The following is a 24168-nucleotide window of genomic DNA, read 5'->3' as shown; positions in this document are numbered from 1 at the left end:
CAGTGGGACGTACGAAAGAGCAACGATTTTTCGCCAACGAAAAGGAAAATTCCCTTGCACGAAAAATTCAGACCAAAGAAAATATAGACTACTGTGGCGTAAAACTGTGGCGTAAATTCGATCTTTTTGTGAAGTTTTATTAACGTTGTGGTCTATATAACTATATAGCCAATTCGCTTCATGTGCTGTTTTAGTCTATAACGGACATTTGAAAAGAAAGGATCATGGCCTTTGCGCTCTGATACCTACTAGTCAACTTACAACAATAATAGTATAATAAATCAAGAAAGCATGTTGGTACCTTAAGAGAGTCCTTTCTTGCTCCGCCTTGAGGTGTAAAGAGATATGTGTTGGCAAGCTTCAAAGCCTTATCAATCCTTGTGGGTCCATTGCTGTATGGAACTCTGTCAATCAACCTGCGGACCTCATAGTTGTTTAGCTGCGGACCAGTAAGAGCATTAAATGCAAATCCGACTCTCGGTGTCGTATCAAACGATATCACTCCTATTCGAGCTCCTCTTTGAAGAACCGGGAATTGGTCAGCAATTGACTTAACAAAGTCAAGGGTGGCCCTCCACTGATCTTGAGTGGTTGAGGGTGATGATCCAATTAAGAAGGCAATGTCGACTGGATAGCTCCGTTCTGCGGAATTAAAAGAAATCAATTTAGAAAGCGGAATCTAGACAAATATGCAAAAGTAGACATGGATTGGTGGGATGTATATTATCTGATACAAGAATAATGCAAAACATACAGTTCAAAACAATTTAATAAAGGAAAATTTTAGCGACACATCTTACCATAAATTAGCATAAATTGATTCTTTAGTTCGATCTTAAAATAATACCTTTTTGCACCAAAAACGTATTGGGCGGACAACAAAATCTGCATTAATTACCAAAGGAATTATGAAGACAAAGACACTGTAATATGCAGGTCGAGAAGTCAAACTATCTTTTGTAGGAAGTAAACGGCAAAAAGACTACGACTACTAGTGCAGCCAAGAAAATAGTTGTAGGTGGTCAGCGGATCCACAACATAGACAGCTGGTGTCCTATGTTTCACTCAGAAGAGAAGGCAAGTTATTAGTAATAGGGAACCATGTCTATTTGCTCCAGAGCATATTCACCTCTCAAGCGAGTTTTAACCTGGCTCGCGATCTTGGTGGTAATAGCAGGTGCAGGCTCATCGGGTGCGACAGCGTAAACATTGTCATCGCGAGAAGCTATTTTACGAAGGTCATCCATGTTGGTGTCACTTTTCGGTTTCGTGGAAAATGCGAAGACCTCCACATCTTTGTCTTTTACTTTTTGAGCAGCACTTGCCAGGGGAGTGGATTGCTGATCCTTTGGTTGGTCTCCGTCTGCCACTACCAGCAAGAACTAAAACATGAATTAAACGTGATTTGGTTTATTGGGTACGAGTATCAACAAATTTTGACCAGGAAAACAAATGGTTGAGTCAACAACAATAAACTGTTACTCCAAACTGGTTGTCGCCTAACGGATGAACCATTGCATCACTGAAATAAGTGGTCATTGAGAAGAATTACTCATAAGACCTTGGCATACTCCTGTTGGAAGCGTCATTATAACCTGCTACGTGACGAAGGACATGAGAAAAACATGATAGATAGAAAGCTTTACTTGCATAGTTAGTATTGAAAGAATAGCTCACGTGCTGTAGGCAGTACGGTCACAAAAACGCAACTCTACTCTTAACACTTTTCCGTACGCAATTGCACATCATGTAAATTATTAAAGCATCCCTGATCTGAACAAAATGAATGACATCACATTCCATTTCATACCTTGGAAGCTTCAGTTCTCATTCCACTTTGTGTTGCAAACATTTCGTCAGCTGCCTTTTGGAGACCAACATCCAGTCTAGTTGTTTCCACTTCCTCGTAAGGAATTTGAGAAATCCGGCGTTTGACTTCATATAAATTGTAGTCCGATCCTCTGAGGGTGTTGAATTTCAAAGCCAATTTCGGAACCTCGCCCACCGTTGCAACGGAAAGGTGAGTACCTCGTTGAGATACCGGAAAGGCATCCACCATAGAGTTGACATCATCAAGGATTGATGACCATTTCGTTGGTGTTGTTTGTGGAGAAGACGCGATTAATATTCCGACATCAGCAGGGGCAGTTAGGTCTGTTTCGATGAGAAGGAAACATTACTACACTTACAATTATAGGTGTCCACTAGTCCTTTTGCCCAGAAGGCATGAGCTTTACCAGCAATATACAATCAATTCAAGCATTGAAAAAACGTAGCGACCTGGTCATAATTTATGGGGTACGTTTCTGCCGATAATACGAAAAACATTAATCGACACAAGTTGCCGGGTCGTCGATCTTTGTGTAGGACTTGGCAAAGCTTTTTATCTATCTTTGAGTAAAGAAAAAATGTTCTTGTGCTAGGTCCTACTACACAAACTATAAATATTGGTATTTAACGACAGACGGTTATGAACACTATGGTGTTAACTTTGAAGGCAAGAGCAGAACGGTAGAACCGACCTGTTTGACGGCTAGGATCCTCCACATATCCTTTAATGGTATCGGCTATTCGTTTTCCAGTGTTGGCTAACTGATCAGATGGAATGATGTACACATTGGAAGGTTTCGTTGTGGTGTCTTCTAAATCTTTTTGATCGACACCAGGCTTAACTCCCACTGAGTAGATATTGATGCCCTTGCTCTTGAGTCCTTGGGAAGCTTCACTGAGAGGTATTTGCTGGGGGTCTTTGGTTTTTGTGTCCAATGATACCAAAACGAGGAACTGTTGGATAGACATTTCACCCAACTTATAATGAACACTGATGCAGTATTTTAAAAGAAATATAAAACGTCTAAATGACGTTTAGGCGTCATCTTGTCTTCGTTGCGGTTCGGTTCGAATATATATTAGTTTAGGTGTGGAAGAGACAAGAAAAAATGACCGATGCAATAATTGCTTTACATATCACAAAAATAAAAAACTATTTACGTTTTGGCCGAGGAAAAGGCTACGTTAAAAGCTAAGTTGGTGGAGCTAAATTGTGGTTACCACCTACTTATCCATCAAGAGGGTAACGTCAACGTTTCTTAGTTAAGGAAAATTGCACCCTGAGGGCACTACCGAAGTGATTGGAGATTGAGAGGTGGTCGTTATTGGAGGGCGCTAAATTGAACCATTACGGTACTGATATCGTTACCTTTGGAACTCCTGGTCTTGAGCCAGCCTCTGTTGTAAATAACTCTCTCTCAGCCGCTTGCAAGGCTCTGTCTATCCTAGGCGTACCTGACATTGGCGGTAATGTGTCTATGAAACTCTTCAATTCATCCTTGCTGTCTTGTTTACCTTGCAGATCATTGAATTGGAGAGCTGTTCTTGTGTTTTCCCCGTATGTAATAAGAGCCACGTGAACACCACTTGGAGAAATATCAAGTTCATCAATGATAGACGTTGTAAATGCTGATATCTGCGTCATATTGTCAGGAGTTGTGGCATAGTCCAAAACTAAAGCAACGTCTGCTCCAGTAGATGGTGCTAGGGAAAAAAAAACAATTAGGGGCTTAAAAAAACATACATGATTCGCCAGCGGGGACAAAAACTATTATAGTAGACGTTGTAAATGCTGATATCTGCGTTATATTGTCAGGAGTTGTGGCATAGTCCAAAACTAAAGCAACGTCTGCTCCAGTAGATGGTGCTAGAGAAAAAAAAAACAATTAGGGGCTTAAAAAAACATACATGATTCGCCAGCGGGGACAAAAACTATTATAGTAGACGTCGTTAAAATTATGGCCTTCTAAACCGAGGTTGTATTGCATTTACACGTAAAATAAGATGGCAGTCTATCAGTTCGCGGATGCAACGGAGTTTAGTAGTACTTGTCATCAGTGAACCATTCAATATTATCATTACAGTTATTATCACGGTGTAATTCCCAAGAAGTATCAAAAAATCTCTGTTTTGAGGCCACTGTTGTAGCAGTAGAAATATAGTTCCGCAAATTGTAAGGCTTCAGTGCGAGAAAGATCTATGACTTTTTCACTGCTGATAGCCTTTTTCATTGCAAGTGTATCTTACCGCATTGAGGCCAACCCTTTCTCTTTGTTCCGGTCAATTCTCTGCCAGTAGCATCAACACACCAGCAATAGTCCCATCCAGCACCACACTGAACTTCTTCAAAACGTCCGTCCGGTTTGCACTGTGGAACAAATCTGCCAATATTGTAGTTTTCCATTGCTTGACGGTACTTTTCCAAGCACAAGCTCTTCGTTGGCTCTACAGGAATAAACATTTCGTAAACAGCTCCCTTTAGAGCATAGCCCTTCCATAGCCTGTAAGTCTTAGGGAGTTGAAGCTATGACGGTGTTGGAAGATTTATAGCACGTCCAAAATATTACTTGAGGTCCATAACATGCAACGATGACGTCATTTGACGATGCACCATCTTTGACTTTAAGATTACAATGAAGTGTTGTAAAACCGCCAACAATGCTTTAACGTTTTGAAAGCAACAGGCAATCAACGTTAGAAGGGGGCCTCAAAAGCCTACTATCCCGGTCTGACCATGATTAAAGCACTTAAGGCTCACTTTTGCTTGAGCCAGCCTCTGTTGTAAATAAGGGGATATTTTGGCGAATTATCTTCTAGTGAACGAAATGTGGATTTTCTTTTCATTGACGCTCAACCCAGTTCCGTTTGAAAACGCGACTGTGCTTCAGCTGTCAATATTGGCCATTTGCATTCCCATGCTTACTAGTACTATGTGTCTTCAAACGCAGTTCAATGGTTTTCCTCTTTATTAATAGAATGTAAAGGGCAAAAAATCGACTTTTCCGCAGGCTCTGTTTTAAGTGTTTTACTTACCATCATCTTTTGGTTTAGGAACAAGACAGTTGGGTGTGTCGGGAAGGGTTGTCTTGGTTCCCGAGATCTCGTTACCATCCTTGTCTACACAATAACATACGAAGCCTTGGCACTGAATGTCTTCAAAACTACCATCCTGTGTACATCGTGGAATGAAACTTCCAGGAGCTCTGTTTTGAAGAGCTCGCTCCCGTTGTTCTTGGCATTTTGTCAGTTGTTCTCCTACAGATTGGAAAATGCCAGATTGTATTCAAAATACATTTTATGTGATTGCTTTACTGTAATGCTACATAGTGAACTCAGTGAAAGAAGAGAGCCCGTCTTTTTACTTGGCTAATACCACAAGGTAATGTTTAGTGTAAGCTCTCATCTGAGAATAGTAGAATAGATTACCAAACATTCTCAATTTGTAAACAATGTAGTTTCATGTTAGCCTTTCCGTTGTCCTTCCTAATACCTGTACATTTGATCATAAAACAACCCTAACCATGCAAAGAATTTAGATACCAAAGGCAAAAAAAAAAAAAAAACAGCAACAAAAAAAAAAAAAGAAATGGCACACGCATTTGGTCAGCCTGTATAGCTTCAAACGTAGATTTGCATGTGATTGCTGCGATCTGTTTAAAGTTTATTCCATCTTGGTTAACTTGAGAGTTCCCTTGCTACTATTAAAGGTCTGGTGTTATCATAAGCATGAACTCCCAAAATGTTTCTAAGTGTCATGGTTATCTTACCTGGTGCGGGACACGGTCGTTTTTCTCTTCCTCTGGTACCTGGTATTTCTTGTCCCTGGCTATCTACACACCAACACACGCCACTGGAAACTTGGCACTGTAAAGGTTTGTAGTTACCATCTCTGTCACAGTCTGGCGAAAAACGCCCAGGTAGAGTTGAACCCGTGTAGCCCTCTGAGCTTATACGCTCCTGTAAGCATGGGGTTAGCCCAGCTTGAAATAGAAAAGAATTAACGTAAGAGTAGTCTTAATACAGGAAGTATGGTGGCAATGAGTAAGGATCATCTTTGCTGGATTTAATAATGTTCACGAGAGACACATCACATAGAAACATGCCGTTAGTAAGGCGCATAATTTATTAGCCAAGCACTTGGGCTCATAGAGATGAGACAAGCTAGTTAAATACCTTAATCTATAAGTACAACTGCTCAAGATACCTTTTCGCTGAACACAACACTACTTTGAGAGGAAGAATCAAATGGGCTAAAACGAGATACCTTTAGGAATGTAGGAAAGTTCAGACATAATAGTGCAACCCAAAGCGACCATATTCTCCTGTTATCATGGGGTTAGCCCGTTGTGGCTAGAAAAACCCGGTTTCGTGTATGAAAAATGGTGATATGGACTGGGATTGACCTCTGGCAGGATTAATCATTTTCACCAAAATTTTTTCCTCGATTCAGCCCACCTATAATGTTAAAAGCACAATTTCCTATATATATAGGACAAACTACTTTGAAAGCTAACTCTGTGTGGCGAAGTGAACAAGACAAAATATTGAAAGGATCGTAGAATCAAAACGCCTGCTTGGAACTTTGGAGTACTTAGACATACATGTAGCAAACACTCATTTATAAAATACCAAGGTCAGTCTTTACCAGTACGAGGACAACTTGGTTTTCCTTGTGTTTCTGTTCCGAGGATTATCACGTTGTTATAATAAACACACCAACACGATCCCGTGGCCGCTGAACATTGTACGTCATCGAAGCTACCGTCAGGTTTGCACTGTGGTACATCTCTGTTGACTTTGGTCTCTTTTCTTCGGAAGTTCAGGACGTCATCTCTTCTCTTTTGGCACTCGGTGGGTACCCTGCTCAAAACTGAAATATTGCCAAATTATGTCATTGCTGCTGTATTTGTAATATGCCTACATAAGATGGGCAACAGCATTAGAACACGTCTTTGCACTTAAACAAATTATGTAGGGCGTAAGAGAAAACTAACTTGCTAACCGTTAACTGTGTTTGAAGTTTCATAAATGGACAATTTCTTTTTCATTTCATTCTCCACCTACAACAAGTAAAAAATTACCAAGCCACTGAGTATACCTTCCTCAGAACAGTTTGGAGCACTGTTGTAAGTGCTGGTGTTCCAATACGCTTGTCCATTCTTGTCAGCACACCAGCATTGTAACCCCCAAGCATAGCTACATTGTACTTTCTTGTAATTTCCTTGGCTGTCACAATCTGGCATCGGAAGGTCTGTTATTCCAGATGCAATCAATCTTTCCCTATCATAGTAACAATTTTTCGGCTCTGCTGCAAGAAATTAAGTTAAATAACTCATTCAGTGTTGAGAATCAGTACGTACCCTGGCATACACGGAGAAAATTTACGGTACAAAACTACAGGATACTATATGATAAAGCTATTAGTACAACAACAACAAACTGTACGAACGAGGACATAACTACAATTTCCAAGCGGTTTACTGGTATTACGTGTACAGCTTATAACCATTTAAGAATCTGTGTGCATACATCGTCAGCTATACCACATTTATTGCGGCCATGGATCTCATGGGATGAGAACAAGAAGAGTGTAGTTTTGAACATTGCCTTAACAATATTTCTCCATTTCTCCTCTTTTCTTTTTTTACGCTGCGACATGAAAACAGCATCAGACGCAAACCTTTATCGGGGCAGCTGACCATTCCCTTCTTTCTCGTTCCAGGAATTTCAAGTCCAAGTGAATCCACACACCAGCAGTAGTTTGTTGCAGAGTAGCATTGCATTTTGTTGTATTTCCCATTGTCGTCACATTCAGGAGCGAATCGTCCAGGGGGCGCACTTCCTAATGGTCCCAAGGCAGTTCTTCGTTCTTTCTGGCATTTGGTCAAGTCAGCTATATAATCAAAACACAAAATGCAAATGGGTAAGTATACAATTTAAGTCACGTAGTGACTCCCTCGTCAAACACTATACTTAAGAACAGCCAACCGTTGCAGTTGAGTTTTATTTTACTTGCTCGTTTGGTCTCGCCGTGGCTATTTTCGCTCGACTAAGTCTTGCCAAAATACGAACCATGGCTCGACTAAACTCGCCTGATATGTCGCCGAAGCGTACCAAAAAGGCAAGTTTAGGTATCTACCGTACCGTAAGCATATATGTCAGGACAGTAGACACGGCTTCTGATTGGCTAATTTCGAATTTGGGTACGGAAAACAGGGAAAATGTGTATACCCACCCATCATTCCACAGCTTGGTACACCTGACGTCCTTGTGCCTTGCTTTTCGATTCCACTCTTATCAACACACCAACACACACCAACGGACGGATAGCACTGAACAACATCGTATTCTCCGTCTGGTTTGCAAGAAGGTACAAACTTTCCGCTGGTTTGTATTCCCTTCCATCCAAGAGCCGCCTGACGCTCCTTTTGACACATGGTCAGACCGGCTGCGGAGGTACATGAATAAACATTTCATAAACGTAAGCGGAAATTACGACAAAAAATAAACCTCAAAATTGCTCACCCATTGGCCCACATCTGGGCGTTCCCGATATTCTTGTCCTAGGTATCTCTCTTCCGTACTTGTCAACACACCAGCAGAATGAAGTACGTGCGAGACATTGAACTGGACTGTAACCTCCATTGACATCGCATCTTAATGTGGACCACCATGGACCACTTGCTCTTACATACTGGCTTGGTATCTTCATTGAAACCACTGGTTGTAGCCTTTTTATGTCACGGTCTTTTTGACAGGTTGTCTTCACACCTGGACAATATAAACATTTACCACTTTTCAGTTTGTTTTTTTTTCGCCTTACTTGCATATGAATATGATCCATCTGGCAAACACACAGTGCGCGTTTTCCATTTTTTACCATTGGAAAATACATTCTACCTGATGTTCACATTTACTACTAAACAGCATGTTTTTTAATAATTTTGCAAGGAGATATAAATACCTGGTTTTGATTTATCCGGGCACCTAGATTGCGGACTTCCATAAGTCTTAGTGCCATAAAGTTCATTTCCGTACTTATCAACACACCAACAAATGCCGTTCTCACACTGTACAGGTTTGTACTTCCCATCTTCGGTGCATTCAGGCTGAAATTGGCCAGATCTACCAGCTGCATAGAGTCTATCACGTTGGCACGCAGTCAAATTGCCTGGAAAAAGCGGATCAAAGTAAAGAACATGGCGGAACCAGGTAGTAAGTTGCCCTTCATTGCAGGTATATCTAAGATTCCCAAAATTCTTTTATAAACCCAACGTTCATGGGATATTCCTTTTGTATTCGTTTTTAAATAATACAAATACTGAACTAAACTCAGTGATTATTGGTGTCAACTGAACTTTAGTTTGTTCAAGGTTAATAGCGACAAACCTGTGTCAGCGCAGCTTATTTTGTCACTGGAGCGTGTCCTGGGAATAGGTTTGCCATTCTGATCTACACACCAACAGTATTCTCCGGATGGTGCACACTGTGCAAGTTTATATTCGCCATCATTTGTACACTGAGGTACAAAAACACCAGCTGGGGCCGTTCCACTCCATGCAAGAGCTGCAAGCCTTTCCTTCTGGCATCTCTTGAGTCCAGCTGCTCATAGAGACATAAAGAGTGAGTGAAAATGACTGTACGTATCTGAAAAAAATCATATCTTTAAATCATGGGCTGGTAGTTCTAAAACGCCTTTAAATAGCATAATTAGACCTCATAATTGATCACCTTCTCCTGGGTTTCCAGTGTAGTGCTCAATCATAAAATCGAAATGGAAAAGTGTAGTCTCTCTTTTAAGACCTCTGTTTATGCGAACTCTCAAGTTGTGGTAAAATTAATGTTTTATCTCACTATTCTATTTACGTTCCTAGAATAATAAAGACGTGAATCGAAACTAAACAAAACTTCTTGTTATCCCAGAAAGAAGCGGTGATAAGAGGAAAAAAAAAAAAACTAAATCAAATTCTCTCAACAACTTTACAAAAAGACTCTAACCATCTGAATCACAGTAAGGTATCCCTGTTGTCTTTGTCCTTGGCAACTCGTTGCCATATCGATCCACACACCAACATTCCCCAAGTGATCCACATTGAACTTTGCGGTAGCCACCATATCTGTCGCACAGTGGGACGAAGCGAGTGAACTGAAAACGAGTCTGCTGTAATTGTGCACCTTCGCTACTTTCCATTTCGCAGATAGTTTTCTTTTTGTCTGCAGGGGAAAGAAGAAAAACAATATAAGACTGGATACCAAAGAGGGTTGCAATATTAAGATCATTATAAATTAATAAATTAATAACTAACCCCACATGAAATATACGTCGGTAAACCATAAAGAATATTAAAACAGAAGACCAATTGATAAATTATTAAAGTAGAGACTTGCTTCAAATGTAACAATATCGCGGATTGATCAGGATAATATAGGATATAGCGTTCTCTGGTAAAAAGTATTTAAAAACATAACCTTTCGACAGCTGGTCTACTGTCTTCGATGGACAAAAGTTTGTGATAAAATGGAACGTTAAAATTTGAATATAGAGAGTAAATCGCATAAATTTAAAATTACTGCACTTATAAAGAATGTTCAAAAGAATGCTAAAAGTGCTAAAATAAATGTTTGTTTAAGAAATGTTGTATTGTCTCGGGAGTTTGCATGAAATATTATCAGCCTCAACAGTTTTGTTTCAAATGGGTATCCTGGAATGGGTTCTTGTTCAAAGTCAATATAGTCCATGCGTTTATTGCTATGTGTGAGTTGGTATTCCATTGACGTAGGGCAGTGTTAGAGGGTGATAAGTGTTTTATTCCATCGGTAAATTGGAAATATAACGGGCGGATGTTTCACGTACCTAATTCAGCACAATTTGGTTGTCCTCTTATTCTGGTTCCCCAGATTTCACTTCCTTGGCGGTCTACACACCAACAGTACCCAGTAGATTTTTGACACTGTACAGTTTTGAAACTGCCATCTTGATTGCACTCAGGAGAGAAAACAATTGCGAAGTCCGCTGACCATGCACTAGCTTGAACTTGGTCCTTTATGCAAGCACTGACGTCATCTTAAATGAAAACGTTATTAAGCAGCTAAGTTACGTGTTTTTCCACTGTTTAAATATTCAACCAAATCTACGTAATGCAGACTACAGGTGTTACAGATTATCTTTTGAATTTATAAAGAAAAATTGTTGCAAAGAATTATTTTTGTGCCAAAACAAACTTCAATGATAAAGCTGAAAGCAACACTTGAAAGGCATGCGCAGTTCAAGTGGACATATAAAAGATCGTAGAGCTGAACTGAGGAGAAAGACGCAAAGACATCAATGATCATCGCAGTTAGTTAAACAGCTGACAGGCATCCGCAATTCGATTGAATATATGAAAGATCATATATTTGAATCATCGTAGTTGTGTACATAACTGCGATGATCATTCATGTCTTTATATGCGCAATTCACCGGGGTAAGAGAGGTTAAAATAATTATTCATCAAATTAAATTTCCACTGGCTAAAGGTGATGAACATGGCGGCCATACTCAAGCTAATAGGTCGACGGAGGCATGCAGCCAAGGTTTACAGCGTACATTTTGATATTGAATATTCATGTTATAGTCAACTGACACCTGTCAAAACAAGGTATCCGCTGACCAGTATAACATGACTTTATCGCGGGCTCAGGTTTAGGGCTCATTGAGGCCACGTGATTTCTTGAAGTTGACCGTTGACCAAGATAGGATATTTTATTGAAATAGGAGCTCCGCTTTTACCCTTGGCTGATTCTACATATTAGAGGGAATCTGGAATTATTTAGAAATTAACCTGCACAGTTGATCAAAGGGAGCTCAGATAGTGTGCTAAACTGACATTTCATTCTAGCAAACAGAGCGTTGCGAAGTGTTTGCTTTTATTGGTAAGAGCAGGCTTGTTGAACTCAGCGGAAAAAGAAAAAAAAGATAATAATTCAACAATTCAATGGAAGCTAAACCCTAGATTTACCTGGTAAGTTGGAGCAGTCTGGCTTTCCTCGAACTTTGGTACCACTATACACATGGCCGTCCTTGTCACTGCACCAACAGAATCCAGATGAGGGGTGACACTGTACTAGTTCATATTTACCGTCCGTTGTACATTCAGGGACGAAGAGTCCGGGCACTGCAATATCATGCCAGCCTAAGGCGAACTGACGTTCACGGAGACAGCGAGGTAACTTGCCTATTAAAGTGAGCATAACTTTAATAAAAGCAGAAGCTGCTGTAATGACAGTTAAATGGTAGACGGGTCAGAAATTAAACGCTTTCCCAAGAAGACCGTTACAGCTTATCTCTAGAAGGAAAACTCCAAATTTCGAGTCGTGTTCGCGTAAATCGATCGATGATCATATGAGTAAGTTCTTCCGGTTAATGCCTAACAAAACAATAACAACAATATCAACCTACCGTCTTGGAAACAGAGGGGTGGGCTTCCTCTTTTGCGTGTTCCGCGTATTTCTTTCCCGTTTTTATCAACGCACCAGCAGTACCCAGTTGAACCATGACATTGAAGTCCTTTGTACTCTCCAGTCCGCTTGCATTCTGGTACGAAACGGCCGGGAGGAGGTACGATGTCGAGACCGTAAGCCTCAAGACGGTCTTTCAAACAAGGGGTCAGACCAGCTGCCAATTTAAAGAGGCGTTAAAACGTTGTTCGAAGGCTCTAGGTAGTAGGCTTTATTGTCTGTTATACACTCAATGATAAACACAGCATCCGGAGCGGGGAACTCGTTTATTGACACAGGATACAGTGAGCGTTACATCATCATAAAGAAAATATAGCGGTGAGTAGACAGAAAAAAATAACAGGCAAAATTGACAGAGATGCCTTCGAGTGGCTCTTGTATAAGTTACAAAATCTTAAATTGCCTTCCAGCCCCATAGGGACACGAATCATACATAATGAACATACTCCAGTGTAATTAGCAAAACGATAAAAAACTTGACTTAAAAAACTTAAGATAGCACGAGTTTAGTTATTCTTAATTTAGGCTTCATGTGTCTGACTTCATATCCAAAGGCAATGCTTTTGTTGTCAAGAAGCCACTTGTTCCATTGTAATCATGCACCAATAACAACAAAAAACAAGAACATCAGCAACAACAACAACAACAACTACTACGAAAACAACGAGAACACCAGAACAGTTTGTATCTTACCGGTATGATCACACAGGGGCCTGCCGCCTTTCCTTGTTCCCCGCCACTCTTTGCCATTCTGGTCAACACACCAGCAGTATCCAGTTGAAGGGTGACATTGGACATTCTCATATGAATTATCCTTTGAACACGTCGGGATATAGCTGCCAAATGGGCGCACTCCTTGGGAGAGATCCATTCTCTTTCTCTGACACAGAGTTAACTTGGAATCTGCTGTTCACAAAGAAATATGATATGAAATAAAGTACATAAACTGGCTTGGTTTGTTTGATTGTTTGTTTTTGCCATTTATAGATAAATTTACAAAATATCAATCTGTAATTAAGGTATGGAAGCCCAGGGAAGCCTATAACGCATACGTAAAGGACAACCAAAAAGATACCTGAGGGTTAACAAAAGAATAAAAAAGCTGTCATCGGCACACAAAATGATCATAATTTAGCATAAAACAAGCTGAGCAAAAGACAACAACAAAAAAAGGGGAAAAAAGCACACACAAGCACACCAAGAGAAGTAAAATACACTTATACCAAAAAAGGTTACTTAAGTTTAGAGATGAACTCAGCAATACTAGAGGCATTTTGAATTTCGGTCCAGAGAGATATAAATAATTTGGGGCCTTGAAAGCAGCATGCGAATTTCTTTACATTTGTCCTACAGTATGGCAATCGAAAGTAGTTCTTAGTTCTGGTATTTATGTGCGTCACAGTTAATTAAAAACATTGGAACTTTCAGGAACAATGTAAAATGAAACCTGGACTACTAACCAGTATCATTGCAGTCTGGAGTTCCGCCCGTCTGCCTTGTACCGTAAAGCTCATTGCCGTACTTGTCCACACACCAGCATTGTCCCAGGGCATCATGACACTGAACTGGTTGATAACCTCCATCGTCACTACACTTTGGTATGTATTCGCCATTTGAAGGCAGAACATTTAATGCCAGTGATCGGGCTCTGTCCAGCAGGCAGCGAGTTGGTTTATTTCCTTCGAGAAATTCGTCGTCTGTGGACGGTCATATCAGAAAAGAACAAAAATGTATTTCATGATTATATTACAAGGAACCCAATCTTCTAGTAATAGCCCATTCTACTAAAAACCAGAGGCACCTATGGTTTACGTACGCTTGCATCGGTGGCAGAAGCCCCTTACTACAAGGATTCGAGGGAAAGCTCGCAGTGTGTACATTCGTCATGTGCACGACAATATAATTTTATTATGAACTATGTTGACGTCTTCTTATGTTGATGTTTTCACGTAATTTTGTGTCTTTTCAAGCAAAGTTAACTGAAGAATCCATTTACTCTGTTAAAAACAACACAGTTGCCAAAATTAGGTCGTTAAATAATTAAATGAACCTTTGGAACGGTCTCACAATTGACTTAGCGCTCAGATATCCCAACAAATACCTAGAATACCCCTTTTTCCTACCTGGGCATGAAACAGGTTTTCCTTTTTCATTTCGCGTTCCATGTATTTCTTTTCCGTTTTTATCTACACACCAGCACGGGCCTTCTAACCGTAAGCACTGGACAGGACTGTAAGACCCGTCAGGTTTACATTCAGGCACAAAGACGCCCTCCTTTGGTTTGTTGTCCCAACCTAGAGCGCGGCGCCGCTCTTTTTGACACATCGACGGTGGTGCTGCAAGCGAAAAATCAAGGTCTAACATTATTCGGAAGCTCTGTTTTGTTGAAAGGACATGGAGGTACATGTATAGTGTTATCATGTTTGTTAACAAGTAAACGATGATTAGCCTGCTTTTGGTCGGTGTTTTGGGAACAAAACAAACATTATATAGTATATAGTCATGTTTTACAGCTATAAAGGCACATTCGGTTTTAGCCTTCCCTATATTTGATGTTTACAACATTTAGTTGCATTTACGGGCTATAAATAGAACAACCAAGAGCTGTCCAAATCACTACCTGTTCTGGAGTGTGCAAGGTGTTCCGACTCCCATCAGCAAGAAATGACCTTAAATAGCCTCGTTAAGCCTTATCTAGACTGGCCAGAGAGTAAGCAAGAGCAGCAATAGCAAGCAAGCCATTATAAAATCGTTTCTTACCAGTTTTGGGGACACATGATGCTTTTCCTGAGACCCGCGTTCCTACCAATTCTTTCCCATCACTGTCTACGCACCAACATGTTTCGTTACGAACCCCAAACTCAAGACACTGCATTTCTTCATATGATCCATCGACTTTGCAGCGTGGTTTAAAACGTCCTTTTATAACCTGGTTGGTATATCCCAGAGCCCTTCGCAGCTCTTTTAGGCACGGTGATAGATTCGCTGGTGATATAAAAAGAGAATGCCAATGTAATAGGTGCCTAGTCAGTAATAATCAGTCAGTCAGTCAGTCAGTCAGTCAGTCAATCAATCAAACAATCAATCAGTAAGACAGTCAGTCAGCCAGTCAGTCAATCAATCTTTATTTATAGAGGGTAAAAGTGCAGTGAATATTTACGTCCAGTAAACATCTTAAGTTAAAAAAAACCTCGTTATTATACATTTTCACTTTTAATTTTCTTTTACCTGGCAGTATGTAATAAAAAACTATGGTCCCGTTGTGATCCGTGGAAAGTTATATGTCATAACATTTTGACAAATATTTATGTTTTAGGATCACAAAGCACTTCTTCCTTTTTTCCAAAGAATTTTAGAAAAACTCGTGAAAGTTCGGGAGACGTTTAACATTTATTTCAGGTTCACGCAACAATGTTCACGTTTTCGAAAATATTCCACCATTAAAATAACGATACTTCATCTTTCTCACTCGAAACAGTGCAAAGTCATGGAAGAGATTCCTACCTGGTGCATCACAGTATTGCTTGTTTCCCCTGACGCGTGTCCCTGGCTCCTCATCGCCCATCTTGTTTACACACCAACATTCTCCAACTGAACTGTCACACTGCATTCTTTCATATCCACCAGCTGGATTACAACTTGGAATAAAGGTTTTGCTATTTCCATTCTGTTCCTGAGCTGTGCTCGCTAACTGCCGTTCTTTGATACATTTAGTTGGACCTGAATATGATATGGTAAAGTTGTGGTTTGCATCTTTGTTTTTCTAAAGTATGTTAATATGCACAAGCAAGTTCACTTCACTACAAGGGGTGGTGGAGGCGTGGTAGGAGCCCCCTTGGATTCTAGTTCTAATAAGACATATCAAAACAACTTCGGATTTAGCAGTTAGCCTTCAGTTTGTGGTTCTGGGTCTTCGTGACGTTATCTGATAACACATGATGTCATTTAACATCTGTCAATGTGGATTTCATGATTAGCAGATAAAAAAACGCTTGCAAGCCAACACGACTAAACAAGGCTAAAATAGCAGTAGGTGCAGGGCTTAGGGCGCCCGGACGCAAATCCTGGACGAGACATCATAAGTTGGTCAAGTTTGTTGCTGGTTCTCGTCCCTGCTCCCAGGATTTAATTTCTCCGGGTCGTCCGGTTTTCTCCGCAAAACCAACACAATAGCCACTCCGTGGAGGTGATAATATTGACCAGTTTTACCCATCTTACTTTGAGGATGTTTTGACGCCAGAGAAGGTAAATTCCCAGAGTCAGTTTTATACATGTACCTACCCTTCTTAATACAGTTAGGAGTTCCTCTTGTAGTTGTAGTCCAAATCATAAAGCCATCCTTTGTGACGCACCAACATAGTCCGGTGCTGCCTGAGCATTGCTCTGTTCTAAAGCTTCCATTCTGCACACAATCAGGAATGAACACTCCAGGTGGAACAAGGAAACCAGGTAGGTTGAGAACGCGGCTTCTCCAACGCTGACACGTGCTTAGTTTAGCTTGGTGGACAGGACAAACACGGTAAATACTTCATTTAGTCATCACATATTTCACTACTCTGACCTACCACACACACACCACTGCACTGCACTGTAATGTACTACATTACCTCATATTACTTTTTCCCACGCTACATGCATGCTGGGCTTCCGTTACACTACAGTAAGATATATTACACTACACGGCACTGCACTAAAATTGCTCTGCTCTGCTCTGTGATGCACTGCTTTATAATACTATGTGACGTTTTTAATAGTGCCCAGGTCAGTGTAAGATGCGTGAAACTCTTGGAATTATGCTCATCAAAACGCTATTGCTTGACAATCGGGGTTTTAAATTAGTATAAGGAACTCATCTACTGTTTTGTAAAACAAAGCCCGATGCCATTGACTCTACCTGGTGCTTTGGAGCAATCGAGACTTAAGCCTTTCAACTTCATTGTTCCTGGAAGCTCGTATCCGTGACTGTCTACGCACCAGCAATGAGTGGTATTACACTGCAAAGGCTTGTAAAGACCATCGTCACCACAGCCTGGTTCATAGGGTCGGTCAGACGGGCCTCTCCAGCCGAGGTGCCGTTGACGTTCTTTCTGACACGGCGATTTGGTCACTGTTGATCAAAATTGATGCCGAAACAAAATAATTACGTTTTCTTTTTCTGAATCTTTGTCTATTAATTAAATTATGCAGCACGGAGTGACCTAAAGTTGAGTGATTAAAAGAAGTAATAAAAATAAGCTGTCACCTGGAGAGAAAATGCAAACTGAAAACATATTTCTCAAGGTTGTTCGAAGTTTAAAGCAATGGATTTGGAGCGACACATTAGGAGCTTTGCGAATTGTTGATATTCATCAAATAGTGTGGTGGCTTATGCGAATTGGTGACTGCCCTAGTCAGCCATATGCTTGTTAAATCCATTAAACAATAATGGGGTTCAGGCAAAGTAAGTAATAAATAATAAAATCTTTATTTATCCCGATAAAAAACCGATCAGCTGAACCTAAGGGAGCAGCTAGTATAAACTGGTGATCAGCAATGTAAAATACGTAAGTAGTGATTGAATGACGACGACAGTTTACCTGAAGGTCTACATATGGCTCGTCCTCTGGTACGAGTTCTTGGGATCTCATATCCTCCTGCATCCACACACCAGCAGAATCCGGATGATTCGTGACACTGTGTGCTTCTATATTCTCCATCCGTCTCGCACTCTGGTACAAAGACTCCAGGAGCTGGTCTTCCACTCCATCCCAAGTTCTGTTGTCGTTCCTTTTGGCATTTTGTTAGTCCAGCTGTAGCACATAACACATATCAATACTGCTTTCTATGTTACTTAACTGGACTGCGAACAGCGTCTCTTTAATTTAGCCAATAAAACTATTTTTGGGACGTTAATGCCGGTGATATCTCCACAGTTGTACCATCGATTTTTTCCCTATCATTTATAGCTAAATTAACACAGACAACCTCATATCAGTACATATTGTAGCCACCATCCGTAACTTCTCAATAACTCACAAATTACAAAGGCCATGAGGTTATCTCGGTACGCAGAGCTAGTGGTACCAAATGACAATGCCGAATCGTTCATCCTGTATTTTGATTCACATAGCACTAACATCAATTATTACATTATGTCAAGCTTGGTTCAAGGTACCTTATAGATTATTTCTTACGTCTACGTGTACTTGTAGATCTCTGGTGGAGTACCTTAGTTTCAATGACAGTTCAAAGGTTTCAAGTAAGTCAGTAGTACTTTTAAATGTTTTTTTTTTATTGTTACCTGTTACGTCGCATTGGGGCCTCCCTTTGCTGTAAACGTCTCTAGTCCTCGGAATTTCTCTTCCCAGTCTATCTACACACCAGCAACTGCCAATTGCTTGATTGCACTGCCCGGGGATGTAACTACCAGCTTTATCACAGGCTGGGACCCATGCATTAGCAGCATCAGCATCATTTTCACATTTCGTCTTGCCAACTAACAAGAAAGGTTACAGATCAGGAATTATGTCTGTAATTTGCCATATAGTATAAATATATGTTGTCACGACAAGCAAGCCTTTAAAAACACTGATGAAAAGACACAAGCAGAAAGAAAGACAAACAGAAAGTGTACTTTTGACAGTTTATCCAAGAAGACGGGCGACAAGTTACAAGTTGCCTATGTTTGCTAAGAACAGCCTTCTCGGAAAGAACCATTTCTTGACATCTAGGTCCTGTCTATCTAACGCTTAGCACAAAACTGAGCTATCGTAGTATGTAGCAACTGTGACAAGAGGAAAAAATGTCATTCTGATCCTACTTTTTATCAGAGTGAACAGTTGAAACTATTAAAAGTAGACTTAATTTCGATTAATGGACATTGAAATGAAAGATGGCGGGTATTGCTGAGATCAAATTAAAGTTGTCATCTCCCTCCCAATTGACCATATTTCATTAATACAAACCTTGAGTTCTGCAAGAACGTCTTCCGTTTGCTCGAGTCCCCACAAGTTCATTGCCATTCTTGTCAACGCACCAGCACTGGCCAGTGGATTTATCACACTGCTCGGGGGCATAGCTACCATCTGGTCGACATTCTGGCATAAAAATTGCCGCTGTTTTGCCATTGATTTGCCAACCACGAGCACGTAGTAAGTCCCTCTCACAACGTGTCCCATTTCTGGCATCTAAATTAGAAAAGGAAGGGCATTGAGCAACTGTTAATTTGCTTTATGTTTAAACTGAGATCGAGTGACAATTAAAGACATGAGATCGTTATTATCCTAGTCTTATCCCACCTCCCCCCGCCCGACGCGAGAAGAAGAAATTACTATAATGATAAGATTATAACACTTGCCCCAAAGTGGGGAAAATATCGCACGCGAACATAACGGTCAGAAACGTTTCCAACAATAATTCTTAATAACTTTCAATTTCTAGCTACTAGTATCTGGGATTAGAAAAAAGACGTTTACTGTGAGGGCAGCTTTAGGTGATAACAAAACAAGAGATTTCTTGTGATTCTCATCATACTAACTCACATTGCTTGTCCCCATTAAATAGCAAATAAACTGATATGAAAACAGTTAAATACCTTTATCACATGTTGGTTTCCCACGGGTGCGGGTGCGTGGCAGTTCTCTTCCGGCCTCGTCAACACACCAGCAGTATCCAGTAGACGGATGGCATTGTCTCTGGTTAAAACCACCATCAGGATTGCACTGTGGAACATATACTCCAACAGTTGCCACGGTAAGCGCGCCTAGAGCTTGTTTGCGAGCTCGTGCACAAGGTGCACGGCCAACTAGGTGAGGATACACTTTGCTGCCTGGTGCTGCAGGTGGGGAAGGTCTTTGTCCTAGAAATGAGAGGACAATATTGGTATTTAAATGATGCCACGGTGAATACTCTTCAAAACGAAGTGCAGGTCATCCATTTTACGTCGAGCAAGGGCGATGTGAATAAAAAGGAAAGGTGAAAATACAATTGGTATTGATACAATTGGAAGTTGACATACCAAACTTAGCACACTCTGCTGCTTGGCGAACACCCGCTGATCCTGCCAATACATAACCATCATAATCATCAACACAGAAGCAAACAGAGCTGAAACGGTGACATTGAAGTGACTTGTAATGACCATCATCACTTCGACATTTTGGAACAAAGGCTCCGGATGGGGGTAAACTGGAATAACCAGTCAACTGGTGAAGATGTTTTTGACACGTGGTCAACTTTTCTGCAAAAAAGAAAAGGAAACCGATTAAGCGAAATAAAGGGTCCGGCTATTGTGAGACTACCAAAAATAGTCTATTATACTGCTGTACTACCATGTGATGCGACCTAACCAGCTATGGTAAGCGAGGATCGTCATGCAGGTAAAACATAGTGGTCTTTACCTATCTGACACCCTTAATGAAGTTGAAAATATTTTATGTAGACATACCTTTTGAACTCAAACGTAGCCTTTAAGAGTGATGTTGCTAGCTCCCGTCTCTAGTTCTCGTTGTAATGATGTTTATGGATGACTTGGTATGCAAAACCTCGATCGGGTGGTTGCTATTTGGGTACATCTACAGTTATTCTTCAAACGGATACGTTTGTTTGCCCACGAGACAGATGGAGTGTAATTTTCTTTGCCAGTCATGAGATTGGTTTCGAGTAAAATGAAAAAGAGAATTAAGAAATTAATCATTTACCCGGTGCTTTGCAGTCAGCTTGGCCCCTTACTGTTGTGCCTGGTATAGGATTTCCATTTTCATCTGAGCACCAACAGTAGCCATATCTGTAGTCACACTGCACGGGTTTGTAGTCTCCATTCTCATTGCACTCAGGAATAAACTGTGTAAAGTAGCCAGCATCTTGAACCTGATTAACAACGCACGCAGGCGCAGAATCTACAAGAACACAACGCAGTTGTTTAATCCTGCTTTCATCATTGTGTTAAGCCCTTAATAGAGTCTGTTTAACATTCATTGTTGATAATATTTTCTTGCATGTTTCTTCTGGCGTTTTGTTTTGTCAAATAAACTTTAAAAGTTAATCTAACTTGTGCATTATCATGAGAAAACTTGAGTAAAAAAACATCTCTACCTGGTTTTGGGCATCTGATAGGGCCAGGAGATCTGGTTTGTAGGATCTCTGTTCCATTTGCATCAACACACCAACACTCATCGTTCTGTACACCACATTGTATGTCAAGGTAACGTCCAATAGAACTGCAACGAGGCAGATACTTGCCGAGGCTCGGTGGAGAGGAAAAGAAATCTACCTGCTGCTGTTGACAAGGTGTGAGTGGTTGTTCTGCAAAGTCAGGTTGCGAAAATCGGCAATAAAAATGATACTTTTTGCCAAAAGGAAGATGACTTATTATAGTATTTTCAATAAAACAACCTTCTAACAGATGTTTTGTCTCTGTAATTATTCAAGAGTTCGGTACACCTCTAGAATACAGACAACTCTATATAGCGGGCAGTTCAATTCACGATTTCTTCCTCTATAATAGAGAGGGTGGTAAAGGCGGGGGAGGGGGGGTTTAAGATCACGTTTCACCAAAAATAAATTGGTCCTTTCACAATTCACGGGAAATAAATTCGTCATTTCACGTTTTATGAAAAAAAAATGACATTTTTTGACACGAACTTACGTAACTTATGATCTTTGAAAAGTTACGCCCAAAGTACAGCCTTGTTAGATGTTTTTATCATTCGCCCGCTTCTTCTTCTGCGCGCAGCAAAAATGGGATTATTGTCTTGTCATGATCACGCAATATTGTTATTGTTGACCACAAATTTAATACTTTTTCCTCATTTCAAAAAGAATAATTTTGAAAAATCACGGTTCACGGCTTCTAATGAATCACGATTCACGAGGGAAAAAACAAGCCATTTCACATTTCACGAGAAAAAAATTAGGCTATTCACGAATCACGAAAATACCCTTTACCACCCTCAATAGACACACCTTCATAATACGGACACTCTATTTTGCCCCATTGTTTCGAGTATTATAAAGGCAGTGAACAACATTTTCTCTCTTACCACTATCTGGACAATCGGCGCCTATTATGCTACTTGCCACGGAAAGCCACATGATGCTACCAGCTCTCCTGTTTCCATTTTGATCTACGCAGAAGCAATATGGTCCACGGCACTGTATATTATCAAAGGAACCATCTGGTTTGCATCGTGGAACATACCGGCCCATGGCTGGATACCTCCAGTACTCCTGGTACTGCCGCTGGCATAAAGTAAGGTTCTTACCTAAGGGAATGATTTTTATGAAATGAAGTACAGCTTTATACGAAGTTAAGTAATCGGGTCGGTTAAGGTTCATCTAAGATTTGTAACCATGTTGTGCCTCTACACCTAGCAGCTGCATTTGATCTAGGATAGTAAGGACATTGTCAATTTGGGTAACGGAATTCATCCATAGTATGGAGGATTTGTATTTCTGTATTTTGTAGGGTTTCTGAAAAGAAACTTTTCAATACAAAAAGTCTGACAATTCTCTCTGACAACAAAGTTTTCGCCGATTGATTGCAATTTTATTAAGGAAGTAATCGACAAAAAAAATCGTTGTTTTTTGGTTTGGTGTCGTTTGACTGTAGCGTTGTCTTCAGCGTATGTTAGAGTAGCACAGAAGCGAATTTTCGGCCGGTGTGGTTTTCAATGCGTGTCGAGAAGTAGAAATTTGGTCGAGTTGCAACAGGCACGGGGGCGTTGTTAAATCTAGACACTGACTGGTTAGTGGAAGCCCCTTAATAATCTAGGCACCATTCCTACAGCACACGATGCACCTGTTAAATATCAATTACGTTTCAGTTAATTCCCGTTGGTCATACCTGGGGTAGCACAGTTGGGTGATCCTTCTCCAATACTCACTCTTGTTCCGGGCAGTTCGTTACCTCTCCTGTCCACACAGTAACAGACTGATCCACGGCATTGAACATCATCATAACTCCCATCGGGTTTGCAACGAGGAACAAATGTTCCTGGTGCCGCGTTGTTCGTTTGCTGGCGATGCTGATACTGGCACACCGTGGGCTGTAGGTCTAGAAAAGGAAATGATACTTTTTGTTTCAGTTTATGTTTATGGCAAATGAAATTTACTTGGTGAAATATTAGTTCCATTAATCACGGAAAGAAAAAGCGAGTTTTGACAGTCAGTTCCAGGTTGTCTTCAGTAAACATTGAATTGAGCCTGACTGGCCGTTCGGTTAGGAGTGTTCGTGAAACAATTAAGTATACCATCCATAAGATTTGCAACTTTTAAGTAATGACATTTACCTGCTGTTGTGCAGTTTGGTTTAACAGGAAGCTCTGTTCGAGATTGTGCGATCTCATCTCCTCTCTCATTGACGCAGAAGCAGGCAGTTCCTTGGCATTGTATATCTTCGTAGGATCCCTCTGGAGTACAGAGAGGTTTGTAACGTCCTTGCAAATATTCTTGTTGACATCGTGTTAGATCAGTGCCTGTTTCAAATCGTACGGAGGACAAGCAAAATTTAGTCAAACGTTCATTGTAATCCAGTGGCCCTGTCAAAATCGCTGAGGTAATTTCTTTATGCACTTACCCATTCCTGGACAGCTAACGAATTCCTGTGATCTTGTACCGCGTTGTTCCACCCCAAGGCTGTTAACACACCAACATTCTCCGGTATACTCTGAACACTGCACATCTTCATAGCTACCATCGTCTTTGCAGCGCGGCACAAAGCGGTCCTGACGATAAGGGGTTTTAAGAGCCTTTTCTACTTCTAGCTGACATGCCTTTGGATCTGGTGCAACTAAAATGTCAACATGTCAATTATTGTACCAGTGCAATCTACCATTAGGGACATTAGCTTTCTAATTTGCAGAC

General features: G+C 40.6%; 2 protein-coding genes across 6 annotated transcripts in view; both read right to left on the bottom strand.

The window, feature by feature from the left end:
* Positions 1-3475, bottom strand: part of LOC110055000 (uncharacterized) — a 64600-nt gene extending 61125 nt beyond the window's left edge. For both annotated transcript variants that reach the window (XM_089276601.1, XM_089276602.1), the window contains exons 1-5: positions 3200-3475; positions 2523-2784; positions 1811-2154; positions 1130-1382; positions 302-642 (exon numbers count right to left, since the gene is read on the bottom strand). In XM_089276601.1, coding sequence (XP_089132727.1) covers positions 302-642; positions 1130-1382; positions 1811-2154; positions 2523-2784; positions 3200-3475 — 1476 coding nt within the window. The remainder of the gene's footprint in view (positions 1-301; positions 643-1129; positions 1383-1810; positions 2155-2522; positions 2785-3199) is intronic.
* An 85-nt stretch (positions 3476-3560) lies between these two features.
* Positions 3561-24168, bottom strand: part of LOC110054999 (uncharacterized) — a 60625-nt gene continuing 40017 nt past the window's right edge. For 2 of the 4 annotated variants that reach the window (XM_089276603.1, XM_089276605.1), the window contains exons 47-79: positions 23882-24094; positions 23595-23780; positions 23150-23359; positions 22347-22568; positions 21400-21609; positions 21006-21203; positions 20324-20545; positions 19901-20164; positions 19272-19493; positions 18608-18802; positions 17904-18116; positions 17222-17434; positions 16609-16824; positions 15832-16047; positions 15088-15312; positions 14451-14663; positions 13788-14024; positions 13021-13233; positions 12269-12484; positions 11829-12044; positions 10685-10894; positions 9829-10044; positions 9220-9432; positions 8795-9001; positions 8356-8601; positions 8066-8278; positions 7511-7723; positions 6929-7138; positions 6476-6700; positions 5598-5810; positions 4864-5085; positions 4078-4275; positions 3561-3697 (exon numbers count right to left, since the gene is read on the bottom strand). In XM_089276603.1, coding sequence (XP_089132729.1) covers positions 3561-3697; positions 4078-4275; positions 4864-5085; positions 5598-5810; positions 6476-6700; positions 6929-7138; positions 7511-7723; positions 8066-8278; positions 8356-8601; positions 8795-9001; positions 9220-9432; positions 9829-10044; positions 10685-10894; positions 11829-12044; positions 12269-12484; positions 13021-13233; positions 13788-14024; positions 14451-14663; positions 15088-15312; positions 15832-16047; positions 16609-16824; positions 17222-17434; positions 17904-18116; positions 18608-18802; positions 19272-19493; positions 19901-20164; positions 20324-20545; positions 21006-21203; positions 21400-21609; positions 22347-22568; positions 23150-23359; positions 23595-23780; positions 23882-24094 — 7043 coding nt within the window. The remainder of the gene's footprint in view (positions 3698-4077; positions 4276-4863; positions 5086-5597; positions 5811-6475; positions 6701-6928; positions 7139-7510; positions 7724-8065; positions 8279-8355; positions 8602-8794; positions 9002-9219; positions 9433-9828; positions 10045-10684; positions 10895-11828; positions 12045-12268; positions 12485-13020; positions 13234-13787; positions 14025-14450; positions 14664-15087; positions 15313-15831; positions 16048-16608; positions 16825-17221; positions 17435-17903; positions 18117-18607; positions 18803-19271; positions 19494-19900; positions 20165-20323; positions 20546-21005; positions 21204-21399; positions 21610-22346; positions 22569-23149; positions 23360-23594; positions 23781-23881; positions 24095-24168) is intronic. The other 2 variants (XM_089276606.1, XM_089276604.1) reach the window with 2 other exon arrangements.

This window comes from Orbicella faveolata, unplaced genomic scaffold (genome assembly GCF_042242905.1).
Source record: "Orbicella faveolata isolate gen_17 unplaced genomic scaffold, um_ofav_v1 contig_46, whole genome shotgun sequence".
NCBI lineage: Eukaryota > Metazoa > Cnidaria > Anthozoa > Scleractinia > Merulinidae > Orbicella > Orbicella faveolata.
Note: the sequence above shows the minus strand (reverse complement) of the source record. Positions and strands in the feature narration are given on the sequence as shown.